Below are 13,883 nucleotides of genomic sequence, written 5' to 3'. Positions count from 1 at the left end.
GGGATTAGTTTAAAGGGTCAGGGTGGGTTTTTTGTTTATCGGCTCGGGCGCAGCTGATAAAACCGCGATCGGGCCAGATGAAAAAACCCCCACAATGTGAATCGGAACCGGAATCCGAACCGATTCTGGTTCCGATTCACATCTCTAATTCCTAACATTCTATTTGCCTTTTTGACCACCACTACACACTGAGCTGAAGATTTCAAAGTACTGTCCACAAGGACTCCAAGATCCTTTTCCTAGATAGCGACTTGTAACACAAAATCCAGCATTGTGTACCAGTAGGTGGAATTATTTTTACTTACGGGCATTACTTTGTACTTATCCTCATTAAATTGCATCTACCTCTTAGATTCTCAGTCTCCTATTCTCACAAGGTTCTTCTGCAGTTCTTCACAATCCACAGTTTTTTAATGATTTTGAAACAATTTTGGTTCATCTGCAAATTTGGTCACCTCACATGCTGTTCTTCTCTTCAGATCATTTATTAAAATGCTAAACCACATAGGTCCCAGTACAGAATCCTGAGTAAGAGAAAGTTGGGAACTGACATCTGAACTATATCAGTGCTACACCTTTATGGACAGGAGAAGTGCTCATCAATTAAGAAGCAGGTAGAGCACAGACATGGAAAATGTGTTTTTGAAGTGTACCTTCCTAAACAATTAACTATGAGGTTTTCTTGGGAAAATTCATCATTTCATCCTACCATCTGTTTATTGCCTTTTATCCAGTTACCAATCCATAATAGTACACTGCCTCCTATCCCATGACTTTCTAATATTTATTTATTTATTTATTTTTAGATTTTTATATACCGGTGTTCCTATATGAAATAAAGATCACATCGGTTTACATTGAAACAGAACATGAAAATTGCCAAAAGGCATTACATAGAACAAGGTTATGAAACTTGGAACAGTGTACATAAGTTCAAAATTTAACAATAACGTTGTAACATTGATGACCAAAAGATAAAGGAGAAAAAAAAAAAAAAAAAAAAAAGACTTAAACAATTAAGTTGACAGGTCTTATTGAGCATAAAAATTATAACGTATAAGTGAGAAAGTCTCAAGTGTCCTGCAGCAAGAGATTAGATACCGAAGTAGGTAGTGGTATGGAAAATGGGGGTTTGTGAAGAAGATATGTTCTTGCTGGTTGGAGGGGAAAAAATGATGATCATGGTCCTGGAAAAGCTTGGCTAAAGAGCCAGGTTTTAAGTTTTTTTTTGAATGAAGAGTGGCAGAACTCAAGCCGAATGTCTGGTGGGAGCGCATTCCATTGAATGGGGCCTGCTGTAGATATGGCACGTTTATGATGCGAGGATTTTGTTGAAGGTACATAGAGTGTGCCTTTATATGCTCCTCTGATGGGTCTAGAGGAGGAGTGAGGGCGTAGTTGGTTACATAATTGAAGAGGAGAGATATTGTGAATGGATTTATGAATTACGGTGAGTACTTTATATAGGATCCTTTGCTTTATAGGCAGCCAGTGGAGGAGCTTGAGAATGGGGGTGATGTGATCTCTTTTATTCGTATTGGTAAGGATTCTGGCTGCAGAGTTCTGTAGCATTTGGAGGGGTTTGATGGATGAATATGGAAGGCCAAAGAGAAGCGAATTGCAATAGTCGACTTTTGATAGAATAATGGCTTGTAGGACCATCCGAAAATCGTTGAAATAAAGAAGAGGCTTCAATTTTTTTAAGACTTGTAACTTATAAAAACAGTCTTTGGTGGTTGTGCTTATGAATTTTTTAAAATTGAGCTGATTGTCTAGCATGATACCTAGATCTCGAACATGTGGTGAGTGATTTAATATGGGAGTGGATGAGTTGAGTAGGTCAGCTGGGTTTAGAAGTTTGATGTTGATGTCTTGATTGATGATTAGGATCTCAGTTTTGTTGTTGTTAAGAATGAGGCAAAGGCTGGAGAGAAGATGATTGATCTGTTGCAAACAATTGTTCCAGTGAGCCAAGGTTTTTTGTAAGGATTCTGAGATTGGGATGAGTATCTGGATGTCATCCGCGTAGAGATAGTGAGTTAGGTTTAGTTTAGTAAGTAGATGACATAGAGGTAAGAGGTAAATGTTGAAGAGCGTAGGGGAAAGGGAGGAACCCTGAGGGACCCCCCGGTTGGAAGGGATCGGTTGTGATTCTTTGTTGTTAATCTTTACTTTGAATTGTCTATTTGCTAGGAAGGATTTGAACCAGCTGAAGACTGTTCCTTTAATGCCTATATCTGCCAGACATTTTAATAGAGATGAATGGTTGACAGTGTCAAAGGCTGCAGAGAGATCTAGTAGAATCAAAAGATGTGGTTGGTTTTTGTCCATATTAGATAGAATAGAATCGGTAAGAGAGATAAGGAGAGATTCAGTGCTTAACGATTTCCGAAAGCCATACTGGGAAGATACAAGAATGTTGTTTTCTTCCAAATATTCAGATAGTTGTTTATTGACTATCTTTTCCATAATTTTGGCGATCAATGGCAGATTAGCTATTGGGCGGAAGTTAGCTGGATCTGTGGTTGGAAGGTTAGGTTTTTTAAGTAGAGGTTTGAGAATGGCTAATTTAAGTTGGTCAGGAACTAGACCCTGGGAGAGAGAGCAGTTAATGATGTCTGCAATTGGTTTTGATATGGAGTTTCTTATCGCGATGAGAAGGTTAGTAGGAATTGTGTCTAAGGGATGAGATGACGGTTTCATTTTTTTAAGTATGTTTTCTATCTCAAGTGCTGAAGTGGTCTCGAAAGTTTCCAGCGTGGTATTTAGTTGAGGTGAGGTAATGTGAGGGAAAGGGGGATATGAAAAAGATGATGAGAAAGAGATAGTCAATTTGTCAATTTTATCCTTAAAGTATTCTGCTAGTTCTGATGCTTTGTTGAGTGCTTGATCATCAGGAATGGTAGGAGGTGATGGTTTAGTGAGAGCTGAAACGTAGGAGAAAAGTGCTTTTGAATCAAATATGAAATGATGTATTTTTTTTGAGAAAAAATCTCTCTTTGTTCTCAGTATGGTGATCCTATAAGCATTGAGGGAGGTTTTATAAATAGCTAATGTTGTGGGGGATGGGTTTCTCCTCCAAGTGTGTTCTTTATTTCTTAGCTCTTGTTTAAGCAGCTTCAGTTCTGGGGTGAACCAGGGTTTCCTGTTGTCTGGCGAAGGTTGTACTACTTTTGTGATGGAAGGGCAGGTAATGTCTGCGATCTTTTTGGTGATGTTGCACCATGAGGTGGTGGCTGTAGATGCGTTGGAGAGATCGAGATGTAATAATTCATTAGTGAACTGATTGATGAGAAGGTCTGTAGAACAAGGTTTCCTGAATTGAATAGTGTTTTTTGGGAACGAAAGTGGAGGATGTTGTGAAAGCTTGAAGGTCGTGTTGATGATTTGATGGTCCGACCAAGGGACAGGTGAACATGTGATTGTATTTGTGTTTGAGATGCACTGATTAATGAAAATAAGGTCTAAAGTGTGACCTGCTTTGTGGGTAGGGGCTTTTATAATTTGTGTGAAGCCCATGTAGTTGAGAGCCGAGAGTAGGGTAACACAATTTGGGGATTGTGGTGAAGCATCGACATGTAAGTTGAAATCACCCAGTAAGATGGCAGGTTTGTCTGGGTTGAAGTATTTGGCAGAGAGTTCAATGACTGGTGAAGGGTCAGAATCTAAAGATCCTGGTGGAGCGTAGATTAGGCCAATTTGTAAATGATCAGATTTAAAGAAAGAGAGCTCTAATTTTGATGTGGTATATGAATGTTGTAAAGATATTCTTAGACCTTTCTTGGCTGCGAGAAGCAGACCTCCTCCCTTTCTTTTGGTTCTAGGTATGGAGAAAAAATCATAAAGCTGAGTTGGTAGTTGATTTAACAGAGCTAAATCTGAAGGTTTAAACCACGTTTCTGTGATTGCACAGATATCTGGGTTTACTTCAGTAAGGTAGTCGTTTAAGATATGAGTTTTTTTTGAAAGTGATTGAGCATTGAATAGAGTAAGAGATAACAGAGAAAGGCCGAGGAATTGTGTGATTGGTGAAATCATTATTGGAATTAGCCTTTGATGACGGTTGTAGTGTTGTGGGAGAGGCTTAGTTTGATGTTTACGTTGATTCTTGAGGATTGGTATGGAGTATTCGCCATGGCAAACATGGTGATGTATAGGGATAGGGAAACCAAGAAGCATGTTGATCTGTTTGTGTGGTATAGAGAGAATATTAGAGGCTTACTCGAGTGCTCCAAAGAAGATGAAGATTCAAGGGCCAGTAAACTGGCTTATTATTGACCCGAAGCTGGCTTTAGGATCAGGGAACACTATCTGTTGAGGTTCCAGGGTTTGTGGAGATTTTGGATTACAATTTCAATTTGTTTTCCTGTTGATGAATAAAGCTTGGGATCTATTCTCGTCTCCCTTACACGAATCAGCTGACTTGAATCTTGTTGCCAATGTAATTTATAGATTTAAAGATGATATGCTGAATTCTAATCAAGGTATGAAAGGAGAATTAAGCAGATAATGAAAAAGAGTATGATCTCAGGGGCTGCACGAAGGGGCGCACAAAGGGGCAAGCCCCTTTGACGCCGGAGAGATGTGAAATTTAAAATCCCTCTCGTCTCCCCGATTGGATGGTAAGTCTGGAGGGAGGGACTTAGCTGTTGTGCTGTGATGCTGTCTGTGCGATCGCAGATCAGGCTCGCCGGGGGGAAGGGAACAAAAAGGCCTTACCCCGACGGGTCTGGGCGCCGATCGCGCAGGCCTTCCTCTTGCAGCGGCAGCAGAAGCGGTAGCGGTAGCGTCAGCAGCAGCGGCGGCCTCAGGTTGTTATTGTCAGCGGCGCCGGAGAGAGGTGAAATTTAAAATCCCTCTCGTCTCCCCGATTGGATGGTAAGTCTGGAGGGAGGGACTTGTGCTGTGATGCTCCTCATTAGTGACTTTGTCATATGCCTTCTGAAAATCCAAATACAGTATATTAAGTGGCTCACCTTTATCTGCATGTTTATTTATATCTTCAAAAAATATAGTAAACTGGTCAGGCAAGACTTCTCTTTGCAAAAACCATGTTGACTCTTCCATTAAACCATGTCTATCAATGTGGTCAGTAATTTTATTGTTAAAAATAGTTTCTACCATTTTGCTTGGCACCGATATCAGGCTCACTGGTCTATCGTTTCCCAGAGTACCCCTGGAGCCCTTTTAAAAAATTGACTGCATATTGGCCACCCTGCGGTCTTTAAGTACCATGGCTGTTTTAAATAATAGGTCTGCAAAATATGTTTGACTTCCTTTAGAACTCTGGGGTGAATACCATCCGGTCCCAGTGATTTGTTGTTCTTTATTCGGTCAATTTGATTTATTACATCCTCCAGTTTCACAGGGGTCCTTATTCAGTAAGTTATGACTTGTCCCAGATATTCAGTGAGATAAACATCCTGCTGAATATACTTGCCTAAAGTTATCGAGCTACCTTTAGCCAGATTACTTTAAACCTAACTGGCTAGCTTTTGAATATGGTCAGTTAAGCCCAAAGTTATCTGACATTATGTGATAAAAAATAAAAATTGTGGTCTTCCTGGCCCATTTTCCACACCCCACTACAAAAGTACAAACTCACCCACTGGCCGGGACCCCCACAAACCCCCTATACCAGATATCAGTGCTGGCCAGACCCAGCCCTCCAACCCCTCTGCTCTACCTCCCCACTAAATAAACAAAAGAATATTGCCTCTTCAATCCCCATACAGTCCCCCCACACCACCAATCTCCCCCCCCCCAAGCCCTCCCACTCACCTAGTACTTGAATTGGGACTTGCTTTTTATACCCAGGATCACAGTACTGATATAAATCAATCAAGGTGCAGACAGGGACATTATAATATTTGTGTGTTAGGACAGAGGAATGCTCATATGCATACACGCACACACACCCTTTTGCACATGCCAACACATACACATTCCTTTCTGAAGTCCGCCATCTTTATTCTATTGATCTTTGAGTCAGTCACCAAAGTCTAGCTTAAACCTTCACAAGGTAGCATTGTTGATGAAGGACTGCCTCCGTACATTACTAATAAAAGCTGCTAGCTATCATTAAATTCGTTCCTTTTTTGTGAAGGAACAGCCAGGAACTCCACTTCTGGTATACAAAATAATGATTTCAATTCATTTTCTTGTTCAGAAAAATAAAACTAATCATGTCCTGAGTTTGAAAAAGGCTGTTAAGAGGTCTAGTACAACACAAGGTTTTGCTTGCCCTCACTCTTATCAACTTTATTACTATAAGTGTGATGCTTGATATCCTCTTTTGCTTATGTAAAACACAATCTGCTGATGTCTGCAACATCTAGAATTGGACAGATTGAAGCACACAGTGCATGCTTAAGACATGATACTTACCAGCGTGATCTAAGAGAAAGAAGCAAAAACCACTTGTCCACACATCAATCTCTTTACTGTCTAATGTAAACATTCTCCCCACAGGAGATAATGGGCAAAAATGCAGCAACAACTGACACGTAGAAAACCTCATAGTTAATTGTTTAGGAAGAAGGTTCACTTCAAAAACACATTTTCCATGTCTGTGCTCTAACTGCTTCTTATTTGATAAACACTTGTCCTGTCAGATGGCAGCTCCCAACTTTCTCCTACTCAGAACATTCAATAACCCCTGCAATGCTTTCATGGTCTGACAGCTCAAAACAGTATTCAAAACGTCAGTAGAAGACACCAATGGATGGCAAAATAGGGCTGCAGTTCTGCACCAAATTACCCTACAGTGCTCTCTACACCTGGACCACAAGGAATAAAAAGCTGTTCCTGCTTAGCACAAACTGTCCACATAGCAGGTGGAATTCTTTGTAATTTTATAATAACTTATTATTCTGAGAAATGTTTTTGCCTTAACACTGGGTAGAAATGATTGTTACCAAAAGGCTCCAGTAACCATTTTGGTACTGCTTATTTTGCTAGCCCATCTGATAACCCAAGATTATTAATTAGTTAGATTATTGTGTTTAAATCAACAAGGTTGATTATTTTAGTCTTAAATTGTATTTCCTTTTTCCATTTTTTTTCTGTTTGCTCAGGGGCTTTATCAGGCCATTGAATAAAAGAATCATCCTAATCCTTCCTGCATAATTACTGTGCATTATCTGAACATGCAAATCATTAACTTTAACCAATAATGAGAATGGATACAATATAACCAAGGTCTCTAGTTTTCTATAGAGGTATTCTTGGGCAACATTTTCTTCATGTTTTGAGTCTGACCACTAGGTGATGCCATTGTATGATGGCTCACTACCTCTGCAGCATTGCCAGTCCTAACTTGCCCAGGAATCAAATCAGGTCCCCTACATGAAAATCCTACTTTTAAATATATTTCTGATATAAAAAATGTACTCTCAGTTTCATCTGTATAGAATACAAGGACATCCACAGATCTGCATTGCTTTATAAAAGAAAACAGTCTTCCAGCCTTGGTTGTGGGGGTCTGAATAATTCTTTTGTTCATTTTTCATTATTTATTTTCTGTTTCAGTTCCTCTGGGTTTTGTTTTCCTTTTCATTACTTTTTCTTTGTTCCTTTTTATCAAACTATCTTCTGGCCGTTGCGCTCTCCCAAATGTTATTTGCTTCTGCTCCCAGTCACTTATGCCACTTCAATCAGTGCTTTGCTGGAGGGCTAGGACAGTATCACCTTGATCCCTTCATAATGTCAAGGCAAAAATGTTGTTGCTCAGCAATGGATTTGCCACCTAGCAAGCACACATTTAGAAGAAGAAGAAGGCAGATGTAAATGTCAACAGATGGGCAGTTTTGTAGGTGGATGTGATTGTCCAGGGAGAAGGAGGAGTTGGGGAAGAGGGCAGTTGGAGAGGCACATAAAAAAAAAAAAGTAGCTGGAATGCAGTCTAGTGGGTTGCTTCTCTACCAGATTTTCCTCCCTTCCCTTCGCTGTCCCCACACCCAAGCCTTCTGCTTGGATGGTTACATCCACCTACAAAACTCTCCATCTATTGACATTTATATTAATCCCAAGGCAAGTTCTTAAGAATTTGCAGCCTACATACTGCCCAGCCACTTCTGATCCAAGCATGAGGTAAGCAAATGTGAGATATACTTCCTACTTCAGATAAGAGTTTTAAAAAAAAATATGTTTAAATTATGAATGTATATGAAAGATGTGCGAATGACAATTAGCCGCTCACAAGTTGCAGACTTCTACTATTTCAACCCCTTTTATGTGCCTTGTTTTTAATGAAGGTTTAGATCCATTGTACCTTGCTTTGGGTGCTTTGGTGGCAGGAAATTAAATTAAATTAAATACCTCTAATAAACATATACTAAGTTAGGAGGTAATTTTCAAAGGAATTTCACGTGTAAATATAACATTTTCAAAGCCATTTACCCATGTAAAATGCATTAATACATGTATAACCTATGGACAATTCAATGGTTAATATTATAGCAATTTTCAAAAGACTACCTACGCGGGTAAAGTGCATCTACACGTGTAAAACCCAATTATAAGCATGTAAATATTTTTTAAATCCAAGTCTTAACGAAGCAAGCAAACAAATACAAAAATACAAAAAGTTGGCTTATCTCAATTTTCTAAAATTATGAGTTGCTTGCATCAGTTTCAAATTTGAGCACTGTCAAGGGCATGAAGAAATTCATCAGCCGTAAACTAATTTGAAATTACTAAATTGGAGGGCAATTTTCAAGCAGCCTGCCCAGTGGTCATGTCTGTGAGCATGTTGTGGATGTGGACTTTACCAAAGATTTTCAAAGCAAACACACACATAAACTTGCTTTGAAAATCCTTGGATAATTGGCAAAGTATGCGCACAGCTCACCTCACACAATGTCATGTCTGCTCCAAGCACGATACCAACTTTTAAAATGATTCTTTTGGGTCTCCAGTTCAAAGGATCAAGCAGTTCAAACTCCTCACCTGATCCAGAGTAGAAACTCCAGTAAGTAATATCCAATAGCATAGTCCCAAAACCAGTTAGCATTGGATGAAAGAGGCTGCAACACAGAAGAGGACATTAAAGGTAACAGTTCAAAGCATCTTCTAGAAATAAATAAATACAAATATGAACATGCTGCCACGGCTTACCCTAATCATAACTCTCAACTTCAAAATGTGAAACATTTTTGGCATTTTATGAAAAACAAATCAAGGTTCTGGCTATGTTCATCTGGTCTGCATACAATCTAAAGTACTTAATATTCTGAAAATGCCTTGCCCCTCAAACTTGATCTGACAGTCGAATTATAAATGGGTTGCCAATGCATTTGAAGATTCTCAGGAATGTGCAAAAAGAAATGTATATTAAAAGAGAAAATGAGAAATAGCATTTTCACAGAGGTAAAATGTTTATGGAACAAAAATCGCATTGTTTTTTCATCGTTGGTTTCAATGAAAGAGAAAAAAACAGAGTTGTTTGTATTCATATCTGCTGAATATCCACAATAAAATCTAAAATACTTTCTTTAACAGTCATATTGATTTGAGACCTAAGGGAATATGTACAAATCTGCATTAAACTGTCAAAGAACCGAGTCCTCCACTAATGTCAATAAGGGTGTTAAAATAGGACGAGTCCCAGTGTATCAAGGTAATGAGCCACTTAATGTGGCAGTGCTATCATGGTGGTATTGAGGAGAATGCAGATGTTAATGTTGCTGCATTGCGCAGAAACATTTTTCCTGTGCTATCTCACCCAAACTGAAATGGCTGCTTAGTCAAGGAACACCCTCCGACCTCAACAGTCTCACAAGATCTCTGGAATGACCCAACAACATTGTTGGAGGGGGGATACCCCACTCCTAATCACTGGTCCCAAAACCCTCACCCACCTTCCCAAGGTATCTTAAAAATCTTAACTGGTCAAAATCTGCTGGTTTATTTCTTCCTAATAGTAACATCCAGATTCGAATAATCAGCACTGACACTCTGCTTTGGTATGTGTCAATAATGCCATTTTAAATATAGCACCAATGCTAATATGAGACAAACTGGCCTCCTCCAACTGGGGCCTTCTATTGTGTTTGAGAAGGTGGGAAGTTCAGGACAACGGGAGGGTGTAGGGGGGAGGATTTGGGTGTAGAGGTTCATATTACTATTCCCCTCTAAAGACTGCTAAGTTAGGTTCACCTCCTAATATGTATTTAGCTTTGAAAATAAAAGTGGGACACATTAATTTCACAAGTGTTAATGCTGGATAGCATGTCTAATATTAAAACCTAACGAGGGTATTTTAATAACTGTTTTTGCATGTGCATTAGCGTTACTGCCAAGGAATCCGGCAGTAACATTAACACACATGCTAATAATGTATGTTAATGGCCATAACATACATAGGCATTAATTAGCTCCTCTGATAACATGCATTAATTTGTGCTTAACACAGGCATTGACACTAACACCCATTAGTAAATAAACTCCATAGTTTGTTTTGTTATTATCATCATAAGTAAACAAACTGACTACATATGAAGTAGGGCTATGCAATAAAATCTTTCAAAAAATCTTGAAAACAGAAAATATTTTTAGTTTGATTGGTTATTCTTATCTTTAAAACACATGACCAGAGGGTGGCAGTTCTTTAAAATGCATAGCAGTATTTTATTTTGGTTGACAGACATTATCCTCCAGGCAATAGCGCTGACTTTCTCCAAGGACAAGCAGGATATTAGTCCTCACACATGGGTGACATCATCAGATGGAGCCCAATGCAGAAAACGTATGTCAAAGTTTCTAGAAACTTTGACTAGGTATACTGAGCATGCTCAGCATGCCCTATACCACATGTCCACATGGGGTCCCTCTTCAGTCTCTTCTTTTCCGCACAGCTGTGAGCCTCGTGGTTGATTGAGCTCTTAAAAATTTTGGCCTTTTGGCCTAGTGGAAAGCTTCTTTTTTGTGTTTTCACGGTTTTTCCCTCTGTTCCATTGCTGGGTCCCTCTTGGTGCCTTCCCGTACTATCCCTAATCAGGGTTCATGATGTCTTCGGATAAGTTTCCTTTTGCGGTCGATTCCTCCATGGTGGCAGTGCCTCGTTGCCCACTGGTCCTCAATGCCCACCAGTTCTGTTCCATCCTTTGGCCCTTTTGTTTCGCTCCATCATGGCCACATCTGTTTTTTGTCGATGCCCCCAGTGCCTGCGGACCATGTCAATCACCGATCCACATGAAATTTGCATCCTTTGCCTGGGGTCATTGCATGACATCCCGGGTTACCACTTATGCGATCAGATGAACCCGAAGGGATGTCGGCTTCAACTTGACAAGATGGAGCACCAATTTGGGTCGAAGAAGTCCAACCCATCGACATCAGCATCAGTGGCATTGGCATCTAAGGACCTCGGAGTTACAGATGGCACAGATGGCCCCACCATCGACATCGGTGGGGCCATCTGTTCCATCAAGACCACCCATTGTTGATCTCCTCCAGATCAAGGACAACAGGTTCATCATCTTCGACCTCGACACCAGGAAGATCAAGAAGCAATGGCACTGGTCTCCATCAATACACTGTGTCAGGCATGGGGATGAACTGGATTTTGAAGTGGTGCCCCCAAAGTGACCCTCTGGCGAGGAGCACCAATCCTCCATCGATGCTCAGGGTCTGTGATGGTCTCCACTGGTCCTAGTGCCAGTCACCGATCCCCTTTGCAGTCCAAGGAAGATCTGGCCACCTCTCCTTCCTCCCAGTCGGTGTTGACATCAGCAATGTTTGAGGTTGAGCTGGAGCATTGGGTCCAGCTGGCAGTGGAGCAGTCACAGTAGGACCATATTCCTGTGGCACCAACAGAATCAGCGCTATTACCGCTTGTTCTCATGCCACTTCTGGAGAAGCTCAATGTACTCATCGGTGCCTTACCGACCTAACTGACGTTGGTTCCCGGGCTGGCACCGGTGCCAGGTTTGGGAACATCCCCTCACAGTGTCTCCTCTCAATAGGAAGGCAGACGGGGTTTACCTCATCCAGAATGCTGTCGTAGTCGATAAGCATCAGCTGCCCCGCCAGTCAGTGGTGGTCAAATCTGCCCTCAAGAGGACCAAACACTCTTGGACCCACTCCTCGGTGCCCTTGGGGAAGGACCACAGAGCGATGAATGCTCTTGGGAGAAAGGTGTTCCAAAGCACCATGCCCATTGCCTGCATTGCTGCCTACCAGCTCTACATGAACCAATATTCATGGAACATCTGGAAGCAGGTACAGGAGGTGGCCTAGCAGCTCCTCAACAGCAACAAGATGCCCTCATATCGCTGGTGCACAAGGGTTTGGAGTGTGGAACACACGAGTTCCGTGCAGCCTACAATGTTTTTGAGATGGCATTGAGAGTCTCTGCAGCAGGAATCAGTGCCTGCAGAATGGTATGGTTGTGGGCGTCAGATCTCTGACTGGAAGTACAGGAATGACTCACTAATGTGCCATGTACAGGAGAGAATCTCTTTGGAGATAGGTTGAGGGTCACTATGGCCCAAATTCAGGACCATTATAAGACCCTTCAACAACTTTCCACCAGCACTCCAAACCCATCCTCCTCTTCCAGGAGGCCATCAAGGTAGGGGCCAAGGAAGTCCTTCTTTCACCAAAGAAAGTACTATCCTCCGCCTCCTTAATCCCATCCTCTACATCAGAGCTCTTGCAGCTGTCTCAGTTGGCACCTCAGTCAAACCTGGGGACAGGGTTTTAACTGGGCCGCAGGGAGTATCAGACAGTTGCCCATACCCACTGTGATGGACCCTCTGGTCAGGGGCAGGCTGTGGGTCTTTGTAAACCAGTGTCCCAGTGTAACCTCGGACCAGTGGGTTCTATCCATTGTCTGTCAGGGGTGCAAATTAAATCTATTGGGTGTCCCACCAAATTGCCCTCCGTGCCTGTATTGGGGGCCAGTAGTGCATCAGGAAGTACTACTTGCGGATCTCTCCTCCCTCTTAACAGCCAGAGTGGTCAAGCCCATTCTACCATGGCAAAGAGGATGGGGATTTTATTCCAGGGACTTCCTGATTCCAAAGAGAACAGGAGGTCTTCGTCGCATCCTAGACCTGAGGGCCTTGAACAAATTTCTAAAAAAAAGAAAAGTTAAAGATGGTTTCCCTGGGCACCTTAATTCCCCTTCTGCAACAAAAGGACTGGCTATGCTCCCTCGACCTACAAGATGAATACACGCACATCGAGATCTTCCATGGTCACAGGAAGTATCTCCGGTTTGTAGTGTGGGAACAGCACTTCCAGTACCATTTGTGTTGCCTTTTTGGGCTCATGTCAATCCCACGGGTATTCCCAAAATGTCTGGCCATGGTGCGGTGCACCTCTACAGACTGAGAGTACATGTTTTTCTCTATCTGGATGATTGGATGATCAAGAGCACGTCTCAGGAGGGGCAACCGGATCCATGCACTTGACCATTTGGGTGTTGAAGTCACTGGGTTTATTCTCAACTACCCAAAGTCCCATCTCAGTCTGTCACCTGAATTGGACTTCATTGGAGCCCTGCTAGACATGGCTTGGGCAAAGGCATTTCTACCACGCCAGAGGGCTGTTTCAGTAGTGGCCATTGTGGTGGAAGTTCAACAGAGGAACAGGTATCAGCTTGGCACATGTTGAGGTTGTTGGGCCACATGGCCGTGACCGTTCATGTTACTCCCTTGGCACAATTACATGTATGCAGAGCCCAATGGACCCTGAGATCTCAGTGGCGGCAAGCCACATATAGCTTCCAAGATTACATCCAAGTCACTCTGTTCCTCCGGGACTCCTTGTCCTGATGGTGGGTACTTTCTAATCTGGAACAGGGAATCTTCTTTCAGAGTCTTCCCTTTCAAATTTTGTTAACCACTGATGCATCTACCCTAGGGTGGGAAGCTCAT

The 13,883-nt window shown here is 41.7% G+C and overlaps 1 protein-coding gene across 1 annotated transcript in view; it reads right to left on the bottom strand.

Annotated features, from left to right (window-relative positions):
- Nucleotides 1-13,883, bottom strand: part of LOC115088194 (L-gulonolactone oxidase-like) — a 350,872-nt gene that overhangs the window by 81,991 nt on the left and 254,998 nt on the right. Inside the window, exon 8 of the mRNA XM_029596219.1 lies at nt 8,950-9,026. Coding sequence (XP_029452079.1) covers nt 8,950-9,026 — 77 coding nt within the window. The remainder of the gene's footprint in view (nt 1-8,949; nt 9,027-13,883) is intronic.

Source organism: Rhinatrema bivittatum, chromosome 3, assembly GCF_901001135.1.
Source record: "Rhinatrema bivittatum chromosome 3, aRhiBiv1.1, whole genome shotgun sequence".
In the NCBI taxonomy this organism is placed as follows: Eukaryota; Metazoa; Chordata; class Amphibia; order Gymnophiona; family Rhinatrematidae; genus Rhinatrema; species Rhinatrema bivittatum.
The sequence above is the reverse complement of the archived record's forward strand: the minus strand, read 5'-3'. Positions and strand labels throughout refer to the sequence as shown.